The sequence below is a fragment of the Leopardus geoffroyi genome, chromosome D3 (genome assembly GCF_018350155.1).
Source record: "Leopardus geoffroyi isolate Oge1 chromosome D3, O.geoffroyi_Oge1_pat1.0, whole genome shotgun sequence".
In the NCBI taxonomy this organism is placed as follows: Eukaryota; Metazoa; Chordata; class Mammalia; order Carnivora; family Felidae; genus Leopardus; species Leopardus geoffroyi.
In genome coordinates, this window is record NC_059339.1 from 79,992,195 (window position 1) to 80,006,792 (window position 14,598).

The window sequence follows — 14,598 nt, forward strand, 5'->3', positions numbered from 1 at the left end:
TCACCTTCTTGGATCCAAGAATGCTGGCAGCTAGGTTTATACCCACAGGGGGAAAAAGATAGAAGTTTGGTTTTTGCCCAATTCACCTTAAAGTGAAGTTACTCATGCACGAAGAGATTCTAATCAGCATTTTAGTGCCCTAGTCTTTAGTGGACATCCCAAGATCACCAGCCATTTGAGAAACCTCTCACGTGAAAGATGTAGATGAAAACATACATGCAAGAAAGAGAATACTGGAGGAAACAGACAATGCAGGGAGCAGAAGAAAAAGCACAAAAAACTCCCCCTTTTTAGGGGGATGATAATAATAATAATAAAGGAAAACCCAGCTAAACGAACAAAATCTAAAGGGCACCTCTGTAGCTCAGTCAGTTAACCGTCCAACTCTGGATTTCAGCTCAAGTCATGATCTCACAGTTCGTGAGATCGAGCCCCACATCCAGCTCTGCACTAACAGCACGGAAACTGCTTGGAATTCTCTCTCTCTCTCTCTCTCTCTCTCTCTCTCTCTCTCTCTCTCCCCCTCTCTCCCTCCCTCTCTCTCTCGCTGCCCCTCTCCCACTCACATGTGCACATACTCCCTCTCAAAATAAATAAACATTTAAAACAAACAAGCAACATCTATAATCTGTGAGATCAGAGTGGAAAACCAGAAAAGATTCAAAAAAGGATGAATCTAGATCTAACATGCATGTGACAGAAGCCTCATTTAATAACCAAAGTCCTCACTATAATCTGCAAAGCACTGTAAGATCTGTCCCCCCCCCGCCCACTTAACTTCTCATCTTCTACCCTCTCGCCTGCTCACTCTGCACCCACCACTCTGGTCTCCTTGCTTAGAACATGATGGACATACTCTCCCTTAGATGGAGCCTTTGCTCAGCCTCTTCCCAGTGTATAAAGCACTTCCTCCTTCATCTCCCCCAGGCTTTTCCTTACATGTCATCTCCATGAGGCCTGCTGGGGACACCGCCGTGTAAATTGGAACACTCTGTGTCTTGACCCCTGGCTCCCCATATTTTAACTCAATACTCTTTTCAAAGCCCTATCACCTTCTAACGTATGATATAACTTACCAATTTTTGTATTTATTGTCAAGAACATAAGCTCTCCGTAAGGAGGGAATGTTGTCTGTCTTATTTGTGCATTCTGTATATGTAAAAAAGTTCCTGACACATAGTAGGTGACAGTAAATACTGGTTGTTTAGTGACCTCCATACCCAAACGCGGGCCAAGAATATTCAAGACCATTCAGTTTCTGGGGAGGTTGCCAGCGATTGGAGGAGCAGCTTAGATCCCGCCACCCTTTCCATCATTCATTCAGTCTCCGTGCAAACATGATGTTAACTCTTAGATGCCCGTTATATTCCCATCTATATTTTAGTAGCCACAGACCTATACCTGGTCTCTGCTTTATAGACATTAAAACAGAGCATCTTGCTGTTTGCAACCTGGAGAAAACAAGGGGGCATGGGACAGAACAGCTTTTCCTAGGAAAATAATGTGTAACCATGGTATGTGTATATGTTAAATGTCTAAACATATACAAATTTTACTTTTAACATTAGATGGTAGGGAAAGCTAAGGGAGAATTGATACCAGATTCAGAAGGAAGGTTAGTTAGTGAAGATTATATGATTGAGGTCTTTTAAAGCTATTTCTGTACCTACCATAGCAATCTAATGTGAATTCCTTTAACGGAGTAACTGCCAAAACCTTACATTTTTAAATAGTCACAGTTTATGGGACTATTAAAAATTAAATGAAAGAACTTTAGATTAAACAATAGCATTTCACTATTGTAAATTGTATTTTACTAAAGTCCTTTTTTTTGAAATCAGGTTATTTTAAGTTCCATGATAAAGGAATGTGAACAAAAAGTAGAGAACAAGACCGTCCAAGAGCCTCAAGGGTAAGACATGAATTCTTTTTTTAAGGCTTCATATTAACCTTAATTTCTCTATCTAAATTTTCTACACATGGGTATGGTATTCTATTTTGTGTTACTTTGTAGTCATTTATTTGGAAGGTAAGAAAAGTATTTACATCAGCAGTTATCAAATGCTAATTTATAAACCACCTGCATCAGAATTATCTGGGGAATTAAAATTTTAGGTCTCTACTCCATGCTCTGTGCCGTCCTCTCAACAGTCTGATTCAGCCTAGGGATCTGTATATTGAAAAGCTTCCAAAGACATTGTGGTAGGTAGCTGGATTTGGGAGTCACTGGTCAAAATAGTTTTGTGGAAATTTGTGACTGGAGTTGTAAAGCATAACTTGATTGACTGCATAAAGGACTATAAACTTGTGAATGTTCTATTCACGTGCTCCCAACCAAACTAACCAGAATTCAGATTCACTGAAGCTAAACTACAAGCATGATGTGAAAGAGTAAAGTTGGGCATTCAGGAGAGGAAGTAATTTACAAATAGACCGTGTGTACTCTTCCCTTTTGACATAACCTTGAGCAGTTAATCTTAAATGGACTCTGTTAGGCATAAAAAGCTCAAAGGCTTTTCCTTTATAAAACTAACTAGCAGGAATAAGGAATACCTATCAGGCTCGGTACCCATACACACACTTACCCCTCCACACCCCCAACCTCCTCCCCACATATGTATGCTTAGAGCTTTTTACCTCTTACTGCATGTAAGAACCCTTTCTGTAGCCTCCTGGGATGGTAGGAACTGTTCTACAACTGTAACCTTGGAAAGTTAAAACAGTAAAAATAGGTTTCAATTCTGAGCACAAAAATCCATAAAACGAACACCTAAGAAAGCACTTCTGTTCAATTGTCATACATTAAGTATTAAGATTATTTGGTGCCTTGTTTAAAATGTAAAGTTTGGGGACAAAATTAAAAATTATGTGTGAAAATATATTCTAAATGAAATTTCATTAATTAGCATACAGGAATTAAGAAAGAGAAAAAAATAGGGGCACCTGGGTGGCTCAGTCGGTTAAGCGTCTGACCTCGGCTCAGGTCATGATTTCACAGTTTGTGGTTCAAGCCCCGCGTGGGGCTCTGTGCTGACAGCTCAGAGCCTGGAGCCTGTTTCAGATTCTGTGTCTCCCTCTCTCTCTGCCCCTCCCCTGCTCATGCTCTGTCTCTCTGTCTCAAAAATAAATTAAAAAAAAACATTAAAAAAAAAACTTAAGAGAGAAAAACACGTCTTTGTAACTTCCCAAGATTGTTTCAGTTATATGACTCCTAAAAAGAAAAAGTTTATTTTTATAATCATATTTTTCCCTATTATTCAAATCTTCCATATTATTTTTTTAGATTTGTGTTTTAGGTAATTTTGAATAAATACAAAATAAATAACAGAGTGAATTCCCATGTACTCAGTACTCAGCTTCAATAATTGTCAACTCATATTTTATTTCATCCATGCCCCTCCTATATTCTGGTATGTAGCTCTTAAAGATAAATGCTGTTTTTTTAAAACATAATGTCATTTTCATGCCAAAATAACAGCTTCTTAATATTATTATCAGCTATGTAGCCTGTGTTCAAATTTCTAATTGTTTTGTACATGTCGTTAGCGATTTGTTGTTTGTTTTTTTCCTTACAGTCTGTTTCTTTGAGTCAGAATCCAGAGTTCCATACGTTGCAATTAGTTGACATGTCTTTTAAGTCTCTTTTAATCCATAGGTTCCCCTTCTATCTCATTTTTTTCTTCATATAACTTACTTATTAAAGAAACTGAGTCTTTGTTCTGTACAGGTCCCACAGTCTGAATTTGGCTGATTGCATTTCCCTCGTGTTGTTTTAACATGTTCCTCTGTATTTCCTGTAAATGTGGTTGTTGGTTCTGGATCCAGAGACTTCATCAGATTCAGGGCATGTTTCTTTGTTTTGCATGACTGCTTCATAGGAGGAGGTGTGTTTTCTTCACGAGAGAGACAATGTCTACTTCTCTCTTTTTTTGGCGATAGTAGCATCTGTTAATGATCAGTGCGTAGCTCCACTAATTCATTAACCATTACTAAACACATTAGAATAAGATGTTTTAGTAATTCACTGTTACTAAATACTAATGTACATTAGTATGTAAATGTAACACTAAAGTAGATACATTACTATTTAGTAATAGTGAATTACTAAAATATCTAATTCTATCATTCACTCTTCATTGGTGAGTTAGAATACTTCAGGAAAGAAAACCTTCCCCTATATGTACTACAGTTACCCATTGATAGAGTTTTTTATAGTAAAGTCAAGGTAAATGTTCAATTCTTTCTCTTTACTCACCAGTTTTCTAAGATAATGAATTGATTCACCCTCTAATGGTGACTGTTTTGTTCAAGTATCATAAACACATGTATTTTCAAATATTTGATGTAATTACATGCATTGTACTTACTATCTTTTGATGCCCATCAAAATTATCCCATCTTTGGCCATTGCAAGCCTTTTCAAGATGACTTCCCAAGTCCTTTTGACATTAATTTACCAGATGGAATGGTATGGAGAGAGAGAAAAAAAATATCCTAGGATATAGTTTTGAAGAAGATAAGCCAGGAGGCACCTAGCTGGCTCAGTTGGTGGAGACTCTTGATCTCGGGGTCGTGAGTTCAAGCCCCACGTTGGATGTAGAGATTACTTAAAAATTTTTTTAAAGTGAAAAAAAAAGAAGCCAGGCATTTAAGGGGTTGGGTTCTACAGATTCAAAATCAACAAAAATGGCAACTGGTTTGATTTGAGTTGCAAGGAAAGATCTGAGATTTCGCAGAAAAAAGACAATATTACCTTACAAGGCAGCTTGTTTCATTTTTAACAACTATTCTTTTACAAAAAAATACCCTGAGTTAAAGTCTCTCTAAAACATTTACTCTCTAAAATATGTTTCATCATCTTGTAGAGGGGTGGGGAAGCATTACCGACCCCTTTGTAAAAAGGATAAAAATGTAAACTTTCTCTTCAGGAAAAAATGCTGCAATGCAATTGTTCTTTGTTGGAAAGCTTTGTGTAAAATAGATACCTGGGTCCTTTCTACCATATGGAAAGAATCAGAATAACTGGGGTTAGGCCAAGGCATCTGGGTTTTCAAATAGTTCTCCAGGTGATTGTGATGTATATCAGTAGAGCTATGCAAATATATATTTATATCTAATTTGGCACACATAACGTTAGTGTCTGTCTTCTAAATTTTCTCTTCTCCATAGTGAACATCTCAGACTCTTTAACATCATTGTTGCCCTCCTCTTAGAATATCACTGAAACTCGATAGTACTTCAAGTATTATCTGACCTGTGTATCCTGTTTTTCTCAATGCAAACTAAAATCATACTTACCTTTCGGCTTACAGTATTGTTCTACAGAGAGAAAACAGCACTGTAAACATTAAAGAAAGGCATCAGAGAAAAGATAGGACTTGAACTGGGACCTTAAGGATGTCTAGACACCAGATAGAAAGAAAGAGATAAGTTAAGAATGTTCTGAACATGAAACTCAGCAAACTTGACTCAAGGGGGTCTAGAAATTGAACAGTAATGGTTGGTAAAAACACATACACACAAGATTTAGATTGCTATGTTTCTTGAATGCCAAGCATACTTTATCTTGTTAGGCAGTAATTAGCCATTGGAGGTGTTTGAGAATGGGTAGGATATGATGAACTGATTATTTCAGAAGTTAATCTGATCGTGCAAGGAGACCAGATCTAAGACTATTGGAATAATTCATTTGAAAGGTATCGTCAATGGGAATAAAAATAAATGATAGATGTTTCATTGAGTAAAATCAGAGTATTTGATGATTGGTTTTAAATAGAAGAGAGGGAGCCATTATATTCACTGTTGGGAGGAGAGGAAAATGGTAAAACCACTAACAAGGAAATAAAAATGGCGGGTCATTTCTAAAGTTAGGGGGTGAAAAAAAGCTTGATGTTAGCTTCTCTAACAAACAATAGTGTTATGGGACTTTTCCCAAACTCCTAATGGAGATGATGTTTGAAACTTCAGGAGTAAGTTTTGTAACTGAAGAAACAGGAACCAAATGTTGAGCCTGACGGAGGTTTACTTTGTGGGAAGAGAAAAGGCAGCAGGCGAGAAGTAGAGACAAGGAAGAGGCCAGGTTGACGTAATAGCAGAAGAGGTGTGGGAACAAGAGATTTTCAGGACGGGAGTCGTGGACTGGCATTTAACTTACTAACTCACAGTGCACACCTTTAAGGACTACAGAAAACCAGCAATTCTTGCTGGCAGCCCCTAACTTCGTCTGTAGTTTCGGCGGACATCCGTTGAGCCTCTGCACCTCGCACCCACGGCCCTTGACATGTTCAAACATACTCTTTTCTTCAGTCCTCAGGATATTTTGCAATAGTAATTGCAGTCTGCATTTTTCAGTTGAGGAAATTGAATCAGAGTGATCTAAAGCATCTTGGCCAAAGCCACAGGCCAGTAAAGTGGGTTTATTGTTGATCACTGAAAATTGTGCTTGATCAGTATTCTGTTTGGTCGTATGGTAAATTAGCAATCTTTAGTAGTTATTTAGATTGTTTAACCTATACAGGAGGTTGGTCAAAAAGAAAGAAGAAATGGAGTTAAAATTGTTGATTGAAACTAATGCAACTAATGCAATTGAGGACATTCTCCCCCCTCTCAACGCCCAAATAAGTAATAACGTCACAGGGTTGTTACCAGCACAGTATAAAACCTTACTGTGATTTAATTTACTCTTTTGTGAAAATGGGGATAATATCTATCTTCCAGCGTTGCTATAATTAAATGCAGTGATGCTGATAAGAAGAAGAATAACTACTAACACTTACAGCATGCTATTACATTGCTGACACTGCTAATAAGCACTGTACGCTTATATAATTCTTAATAGACCTATGAGGTAGGTAATAGAATCATCTCCATTTTACAGATGAGGATGACATTACAGATGAGATTAAATAATTTGCCTAGGGTCACACGGCTGGTAAATGACAGAGCCAGGATTCAGTCTCACTCCATACTTGCTCCTGACCTCTCCACCGTTACTGCTTCCTTCATCAACCATGAACATGAAAGCTCCTGACCTAGTAGGGTGCATAAAAACGCCTGTCGATATTAGTTTCCCTTTCGTGCTACCAGTTCAGAATGTATTTACTACTATTATACTGCTGAAGAACTGAAAAAAATGGATATTCTAGTTTTTTAATTGCTTTACTTGAATTTTAAAATTTCTTTCCTAGCTCAATGTCAATTGCTGCAAGCTTAGTGAGTGAAGATACAAAGACCAAGTTTTTGAACAAAATGGGCCAGTTGACAACATCAGGTGCCATGTTGGCCAATGTGTTTCAGAGAAAGAAGTAAAAGCAGGAAGGAAGCCCCCAGTAAACACTAAGATGGACCTCAAGCAGACTGGTTCCTTGTACTTGAAGTACTTGCCTTTTTTATTTCCTTGTTTTATGTTCTTGCATTATAATTTTATCCTAACCTCCAAAGATATTTGCACTGCTTTTGATTATTGCTGTATATCTGTTAATTTTGGAGTTATAACTGTGGTGATAGAAAATTGAGTTTATAGTCTGTATCAAGTCCCTCTTCTGTGTTCTCGTCTTGCAGAATAAATTATATATATATACATATATATATATATATATATATATATATATATATATAGTGAAGAGGTGTTTTTTTTTTAATTTTTGGATGGGATATTAGCAAATATCTGTATTATACACTAAGCTATTACAATGGTACTTAAAATAATGTAAATTTGAAGTCACTGTTATAAAGTAATAAAAGTGGAGATTACTTAAGTATTTAAATTATGAAAGAATAATACAGACTTTTTATTGTTTCGTAACTGACTAGAAAGAGCCACCAGCATTACTCTGTGCCTTTTGGACTTCAGTTTGTGTGTCCGTAGGAATTGTATGCATTCCATTCACACGGTGTTTTATAATGCTGTGATGAATTTGAGTTACAAATCCTACAGTAAGTAGATAATAATGAAACTTTCCACATTTCAGAGCTCTCATGAATATTCTTTAAGTGCTATTCAAACCTCCCCAGCATTTACATGCATATAATGGACTTACCTGAGGAAAGACCGCACAGTAACATGGGGAGTGATAACCAAGGTGAATTTTACAAACTGATGTGTAATAGATTTAAATATTCAAAAATAAATGTAAGTAAGAGCTAATAATTGTGAAATTCTTTCCCAAATTTAAATACACAGGAAAACATGGTTTGAATTTGAAATTTAACACTTATTTATGTAAAATATTTTATTTAAGATATTTTCTAACGATTTTAATTTCAGAGATTATCTTTTCATTCTGTGTGTTACAAAGAAGTACCGAAAAGTTAAGGACATTTGGGGGCTGCTTTTTTTCCCTCTAAACTAAAAACGACATTAGCTAAATTATTACTGGTTAGTTAACACCTTGTCCCTTAAAGTCAGTGACTATTCTTGTGTTTGATATATATTACACAGTCTTAAGTCAGTGTACAATTCCACTGGAATTTGAGAGTTGTCTATAAAGTAATGCAACTTGAAGTAGAGAAGAGTGGTACTGGCCATAGAAGGGGGATGATTGGTTTGAGGGGTTAATGTGAGGCCTTTTTGAAAAAATGAATATTTTGATAAAGAGAATTCTTGTTTGAGCACAGTTGATGCACATAGGTGATTCCCATGTTTGTTGTATAAACTGGTTTAATACATTTGGAACATAGTTGGATTACATTCTCTTCCTGGGAAAGTTAGCTTACCACACATTCAGGCTTATAAAATAAGTTGCCCTAGACAAAGCCATTTAAAAAGTTCATTCTGAAATTATTTCTTTTACCTATAGTGAAATAATTGTTAAAATTAGTCTTTCAGAAACTGTTGGATTCTAGGCATTCCTGAGAAATTGAAAGTGGCTACCTTTCATGTCAAAAATGTTGATCTATTATAAATAAACTGTTTTTGCATACTTGTTTTTGTTTTGTTTTTGGCTATGTGTATTGTATTTTCATTTTGAAACACTATATATCCTATATCCAAGCAGAAGGAAGTGAGAAAGCATATATTCACTAAAACATACTAGTATGTTATTTTAGGAATATAGTCTATATAAATTATTTATTTAGTTTACTTTTACTAAAAACAGATTGTTGCTATAAAATTAACATATTGCGGAGACAGTTTAAAGGAAGTGTTAAGGCTCTCATTTACTTTGAAATACAGTAGAATAAATATGTCCATTACCAGATGAATGACTATAATTATTTTTATTAATTCATGAATCTACTTATCTAAACGCTAATGGTTTCCTTAAAAAACAACAGCTAGTAAGATACACAGTGTGTTTCAAGGGAGTCCCCCTTATGCTGTTCAATATCTTAATGTCAGTAAGACTTCACATTTATTCTCACAGTTATTTTTGAAGCAAACTGTAGATTCTTTATAAAGACAAGACAGGCTAACCACACTGATCACGGAGACTGTGTGTTCTTCAAAAACAGACCATAAAACTCCCGTACCCACTCTTTTTTTAAACAAATAAAAATGGTACAAGTTTAAGTATTCAATTTAACAAGAAAACGAAGTTTGCAAAGTAACGAAAAGCTAATTTGAAATTATGCCTGTGTTTCTAAAGCAAGCCAGAGATTAAAATTTTTCCGAAACCCAGAAATGCCATCACTAGCAATTTTGCTGAATTATTTCAAGAACGATGCTTGAATGGTAGCAACATCTAACTTTATAGATCAATGTCCTTGACCTTTATTTGTTTGCATCAGTCACCCCTTTTGAAAGATTACTTTGCTAAACATCAAGTGGACTTACAACCTGAATGAAATTGTAAGTAATTTTAATGAAATTTCAATTCAAGTTGCTGTCAAATTTCTTAACAGAAAAAAAAAAAAAAAAAACTGGTTCAAATAAATAGTCTCTGATAAAGTTTGGGGAGGTGAAATCACTGTATTGAATTGCCTTTTCATGACCCCCAATTTTTAAGATAACCTATTTTCAACCATTACTGGAACTTTAAGAACAGAACTTTCTCTAGACACCATCTTGTTGATCTTTGAACTGTGAGAGCTAACTGCGGTGAATATCTTGTGTTGGTCACCAATTTCTTAACTATTTTTTGTAGAAAGAATGTATGTTTAAAGAGCTTTATAATTAGCAATTTTAATTCATAAAGTTCTCTAGATTGGCTAGGTAACAACATTCCAACTTTGTGTTGGATGTTAACTCTTTCATAAGCAAACCATGAAATAATTTTAGTTTTTCATATTAATAGATATGTGTTCGAAAGTCCTAATGTAACTTCACAGTGTGCTTGTTTTGTTACTATTTTATTTCAGTGCATTTTTAAAATAATAGATTAAAGATATTTGTTCCTAATAAAATATAATGTATCTGGTAGATTTCTACACATTGGCAAATAACTGGATGTTAGGCTATTTTCATGCTACATATGGATGTTTTGCATGAATTTCATCTGTGGAATTAGCACTCTAGTCATAATGTCTTGAATGACACATCAGTCTTTTCATATTTTCCCTTCAAAACTAGAAGAAACTGTGCTTTGATTGCCTTCTTTATGGTTTACTTTGTTTGCATGTTAACGAAAACTCTTCAAATAAACATTTCTATTCACTATACGACCACACCAGTCATAACATGACAGTTAATGCAAACTTAACACAATAGAAGTTTTATTATGTCTTTTTGATAATACATAAATAATTCTTTCAGTTTCAAGTGGTGAAAATGTAAACTATTTGCTTTCCTTAAAAGAGTCTTCAGAAATAGCTGGAAAATTCTACCCAAAGCGTGTCTATATGGAAGAGTATATACTATTTTAATTTCCTTTTATTTCATTAAAGATCAACCCATTATATTTATTTCAGTAAGATCACTGCATGAATAGAACTTCTTGAGGGACTTTAATGTAGTAAAATTTATGTTGTCTGTAAATTGGCATTTTGTGTTATATGTTATAGATATTAACTTTTTTATTAGTTATCATTTGTTGATAGTCTGCTTTATAAAATTTTTTTTAAACTACCCCGTACTTTTGAATTGTTGGCCTTTGCAACCTTACATATTTTTAGGATATTCATTTTCAATGAAGCTGAAAATGTTATAAATGCCTTTTGTAATGTATACATTCCTAAGTAATATAAATCTAATAATTTCTCATTAACTCTACAGTTTTATAGATTACATTTTTAACTTCCTCTGTTCATAAATCTCCCTGTCCTGTATCAAGTATTGAACCTAAGGTGAATGCTTTTCATAACATAAATCATTTTTTAATTTCTTTTTTGTAAGAATTTCATAAATATAATCCCCTTTCTAACAAATTCTTTTTTGTCTTACCATTAAAGAGCATGGAAATGATAACATGCTCTCTGTTCCTCACAGAACTTTATGAAAATTACATAATAGTAAACCTGAAAGTGCTTTAGCATTTAGTATCATGAAAGTTCAAAGTAGAATTAAAACTTGTAAACCACTGAATAACTAAAGCATGGGTAATTGTGGCTAACCCCCTCCCCCATACTTTTGTTTTCTAGTAAGCGTATAGGTTACCATGACATGCATGATTTATCTAAAATTGCAGTAGAAGGCAGAAACCACTTTTGATTGTTACTTTTGCCTACTTTTAACTACTCCCAGAGTGTGCAGCCTAGTGAAGACTGGTAAGGTAATTTTGCTTTTTGTTTACCAAATCTTGTCATTAAAATTTTTTTCAAAAGCCTAAGTGAATTAGTTCAATAAGCTAATTTTTCATTACATAATCTGTTTAGATTTTGTAAAAGATTTTACCCTTTGCCACATCACTCGTGTCTCTTAGTATATAATTTGATTCTTATAGTAACTAGCTTTCTTCGGTATTTAGTTTGAACTTGCAGGTTCCTTGCAACTAAACTTGTCATATTAATGGGAGAAGAGCAAGGACTGCCATTTCTTGAAAATAGTCGGTTCCTAGTGTTACCTAAGAGAAGGGAACTCTTCAGTTAACCACTGACCAGTGATTTCAAAAGTTAGAATCCTGGTTTCTTGCAGACACTACAACTAAAGTTTTCAGATCTTAGGAGGTCAATACTACGTATCAAATTTGGAGACTATTTTCTTTTAGTTGTCATACTACTGAAACACTTAGTGTTGTAATGTAATCATCCTCAAGAAAGTCATGGAGAGACGACAGCCTAGAGATGGAAAATGTCCTGATTTTCAAAACTGAGGAGGCAGTAGATTTTACAACATGTGGATTACCATTCTGAATCTATATAAAGCCTCTTCTGTCCTTTTCTGACCACTTAATCCAAAGTAACCCCTTTAATTCCCTGAGATCATCCTGGTTTTCTTCTTCATAATTACTCTTCTCAATACTCATTTTCTTGTTTTTTATTGTCTCTTTCACTAGACTCAGCTCCATGAGAGAGAATGTTGTCTATCCTTTTCAACCAATGTGTCTCCAGTATTTGAAGAATGCCTGGTGTATGATAAGTACTCAACATTAATTGAATGAATTAATGAATAAGAGCTTGATACCAATTCCGTGAAAGTTTGCCAATTAGATTAAAAGGATGATTTATGAATCCCTCAAAACAGCATGAATTTACTGAGACTACATGCCAGACTAACCTAAAGTCCTTTTTTCATAGAGCTATTATTATATGTTGTTGATCAGGAGAATTGTGTGATCTTGTGCATCTTGCCCTCAGCAAAGTATTGGGTTTGTTTCTTATAGTGAGCTTATTTATATCCAAGGTAGAAAATATGGAATAAATAAAAGTCCCTAAAAGAGTCGTGCCACGTGTGTATGGCCTTAAAAGGTTTACAGAACTTGTATTCATATCTGACTCTCTGGGCAACCCCTCTTATCAACAGACCTCATCAAGTCTTCCAAGTGATCTGTAAGTGTGGAGAAGCCATCCCTTTCTAAAGATTGTAAAGTCATTCACCATTCGATGTACATTTATGGAGTACCTATTTTGTGCTAGGTGTAGGGATGCAATGAATAAGACTGACCTAGAGCAGAGCTTACAGCCAGGCAGGGAAACAAGTGGAGAGAGAAGGACTGAGGAGGACGTACTTTAGTTAGGTGATTATTTTTATGGTTTACTTTGGAAGACACCTCTGAGGTGACACCTGAAAACTAGGAAGAATAATAGGCTTTAACCGTGTGAAAATAGGAAGAGAAAAAAGAACAGTATGTGCATAGGCAATGAGATGAAAAATAGTGCTATGTTCAAGGAACTGGAAAAAAAAAAAAAAATGGCCCATATAGCTGAGACACTATCAAAAGATGAAATCGGAGAGGAGTATGGCCAGATCATATAGGGCTTTGTACACTAGACTAGAAGTTAGAAAGGCAAGCCTTTGAATAGTTGTAGTGGAATGATTTAACCCAAGTTGTGTTAGATATACTTCTGCTTTATAAGAATGCTTTTGAAAAGGAGAGGAGTAGAGGCTGACAGCAGAAGCTAACAAATGCAGTAGTCCAAGCAGGAGATGGTGGCAGCCTGGACAAAAAGGAAGGGAAAGGAGCAGATCTGCAACACGATTGGAAGTAGAATTGGCATGACAGATTGGGTATGAAGAGTGAGGGAAAGGGAAAAACCAAAGATGCTTAGACCTCTGCCTGCAATAACTGAGTAAAATAATGGGTACTGACAATAGTGAAGAAGTAAAGAATAAGTTTGGAGAGTTAATCTACAATTTTGTTTTAGATGTCTAAGAGTTAATCTGTGGAATTCAAAATGTCTAAGAGTTAATCTGTGAAAACCTCAAGGAAGAAGTTAGTTCTCTGAGTCCGGATCTCGGGCTAGATTATGGAGTCCTGAGTATTTTCCGTAGAGCGATGGGACTAAATGAGATGGCCTGGGAGAGAGGAACCATGGAGAAGAGGATCCAAATGTGAACCCTAGGACACTCCTCCTACTTCAAAATCCAACAGAGCAAGAGGAACTACTAAAAGGATCAGGAGTGTACAGTGAGTTGGAGGGAAACCAGGAGAGTGTGGCTTCGTGGAAGCAAAGAGAAGAGCATTCTGAGGAGGGTCAGTTGCTACTCCTACGTCAAGACGAGAATGGATCTGAAACCCATTGAAAGATGAAGGTCATTGATGACCTCAATATAGTTTCAGCAGTTTAATGGAAATGCAAAGAGAGACAATGACTAGAGGTGACAGCTCTTTCAAAACAGTTGGCCATAAAGGGGAGCAGAGGTGCTGGTAGCTAGAAAGGAACATGAGGTCAAAGGAGGGTGCTGTTTAGCCTTGGTTTGTAATGGGAGAAATTAGGTCAGGTTCATATGCCAATGAGAATAAGCCAGTAAAACGAAAGATGATGATGATGCAGCAGCAGTAACAAGCAAAGACTGAGAGTGAAATCCTTGAAGAGGCAAGAGGGGTTGAGATTCAGAGCACAAATGGAGGGACTGGCCTCATTATAATAGGGGAGAAGCAGAGGTGCTCTTGGAGGCGATTCGGTAGATTTAGTGGTGGGAAGGTTAGGGGGTTTCCATTTAATTCCTTCTATTTTCTCAGTGAAGTATGAAGCAAAGAAATTGATTTGGCTGGCATATGGAAAGTGTTAGAGGTTTGAAGAGAAAGAAGGTAGAAATGTTTGTCTTCGAGAATGGCAGAG

At 35.7% G+C, this 14,598-nt stretch overlaps 1 protein-coding gene across 9 annotated transcripts in view; it reads left to right on the forward strand.

Moving 5' to 3' along the window:
- RELCH (RAB11 binding and LisH domain, coiled-coil and HEAT repeat containing) overlaps positions 1-13,300 on the forward strand; it is a 116,146-nt gene extending 102,846 nt beyond the window's left edge. For 7 of the 9 annotated variants that reach the window (XM_045459405.1, XM_045459408.1, XM_045459404.1 and 4 more), the window contains 2 exons: positions 1,842-1,912; positions 7,188-8,921. In XM_045459405.1, the coding sequence (XP_045315361.1) occupies positions 1,842-1,912; positions 7,188-7,308 (192 nt within the window). In that variant the 3' untranslated portion in view covers positions 7,309-8,921. Of the gene's footprint in view, positions 1-1,841; positions 1,913-7,187; positions 8,922-12,371 lie in introns of those variants that run through there. The other 2 variants (XM_045459411.1, XM_045459412.1) reach the window with 1 other exon arrangement.
- Positions 13,301-14,598: the final 1,298 nt, after the last annotated feature.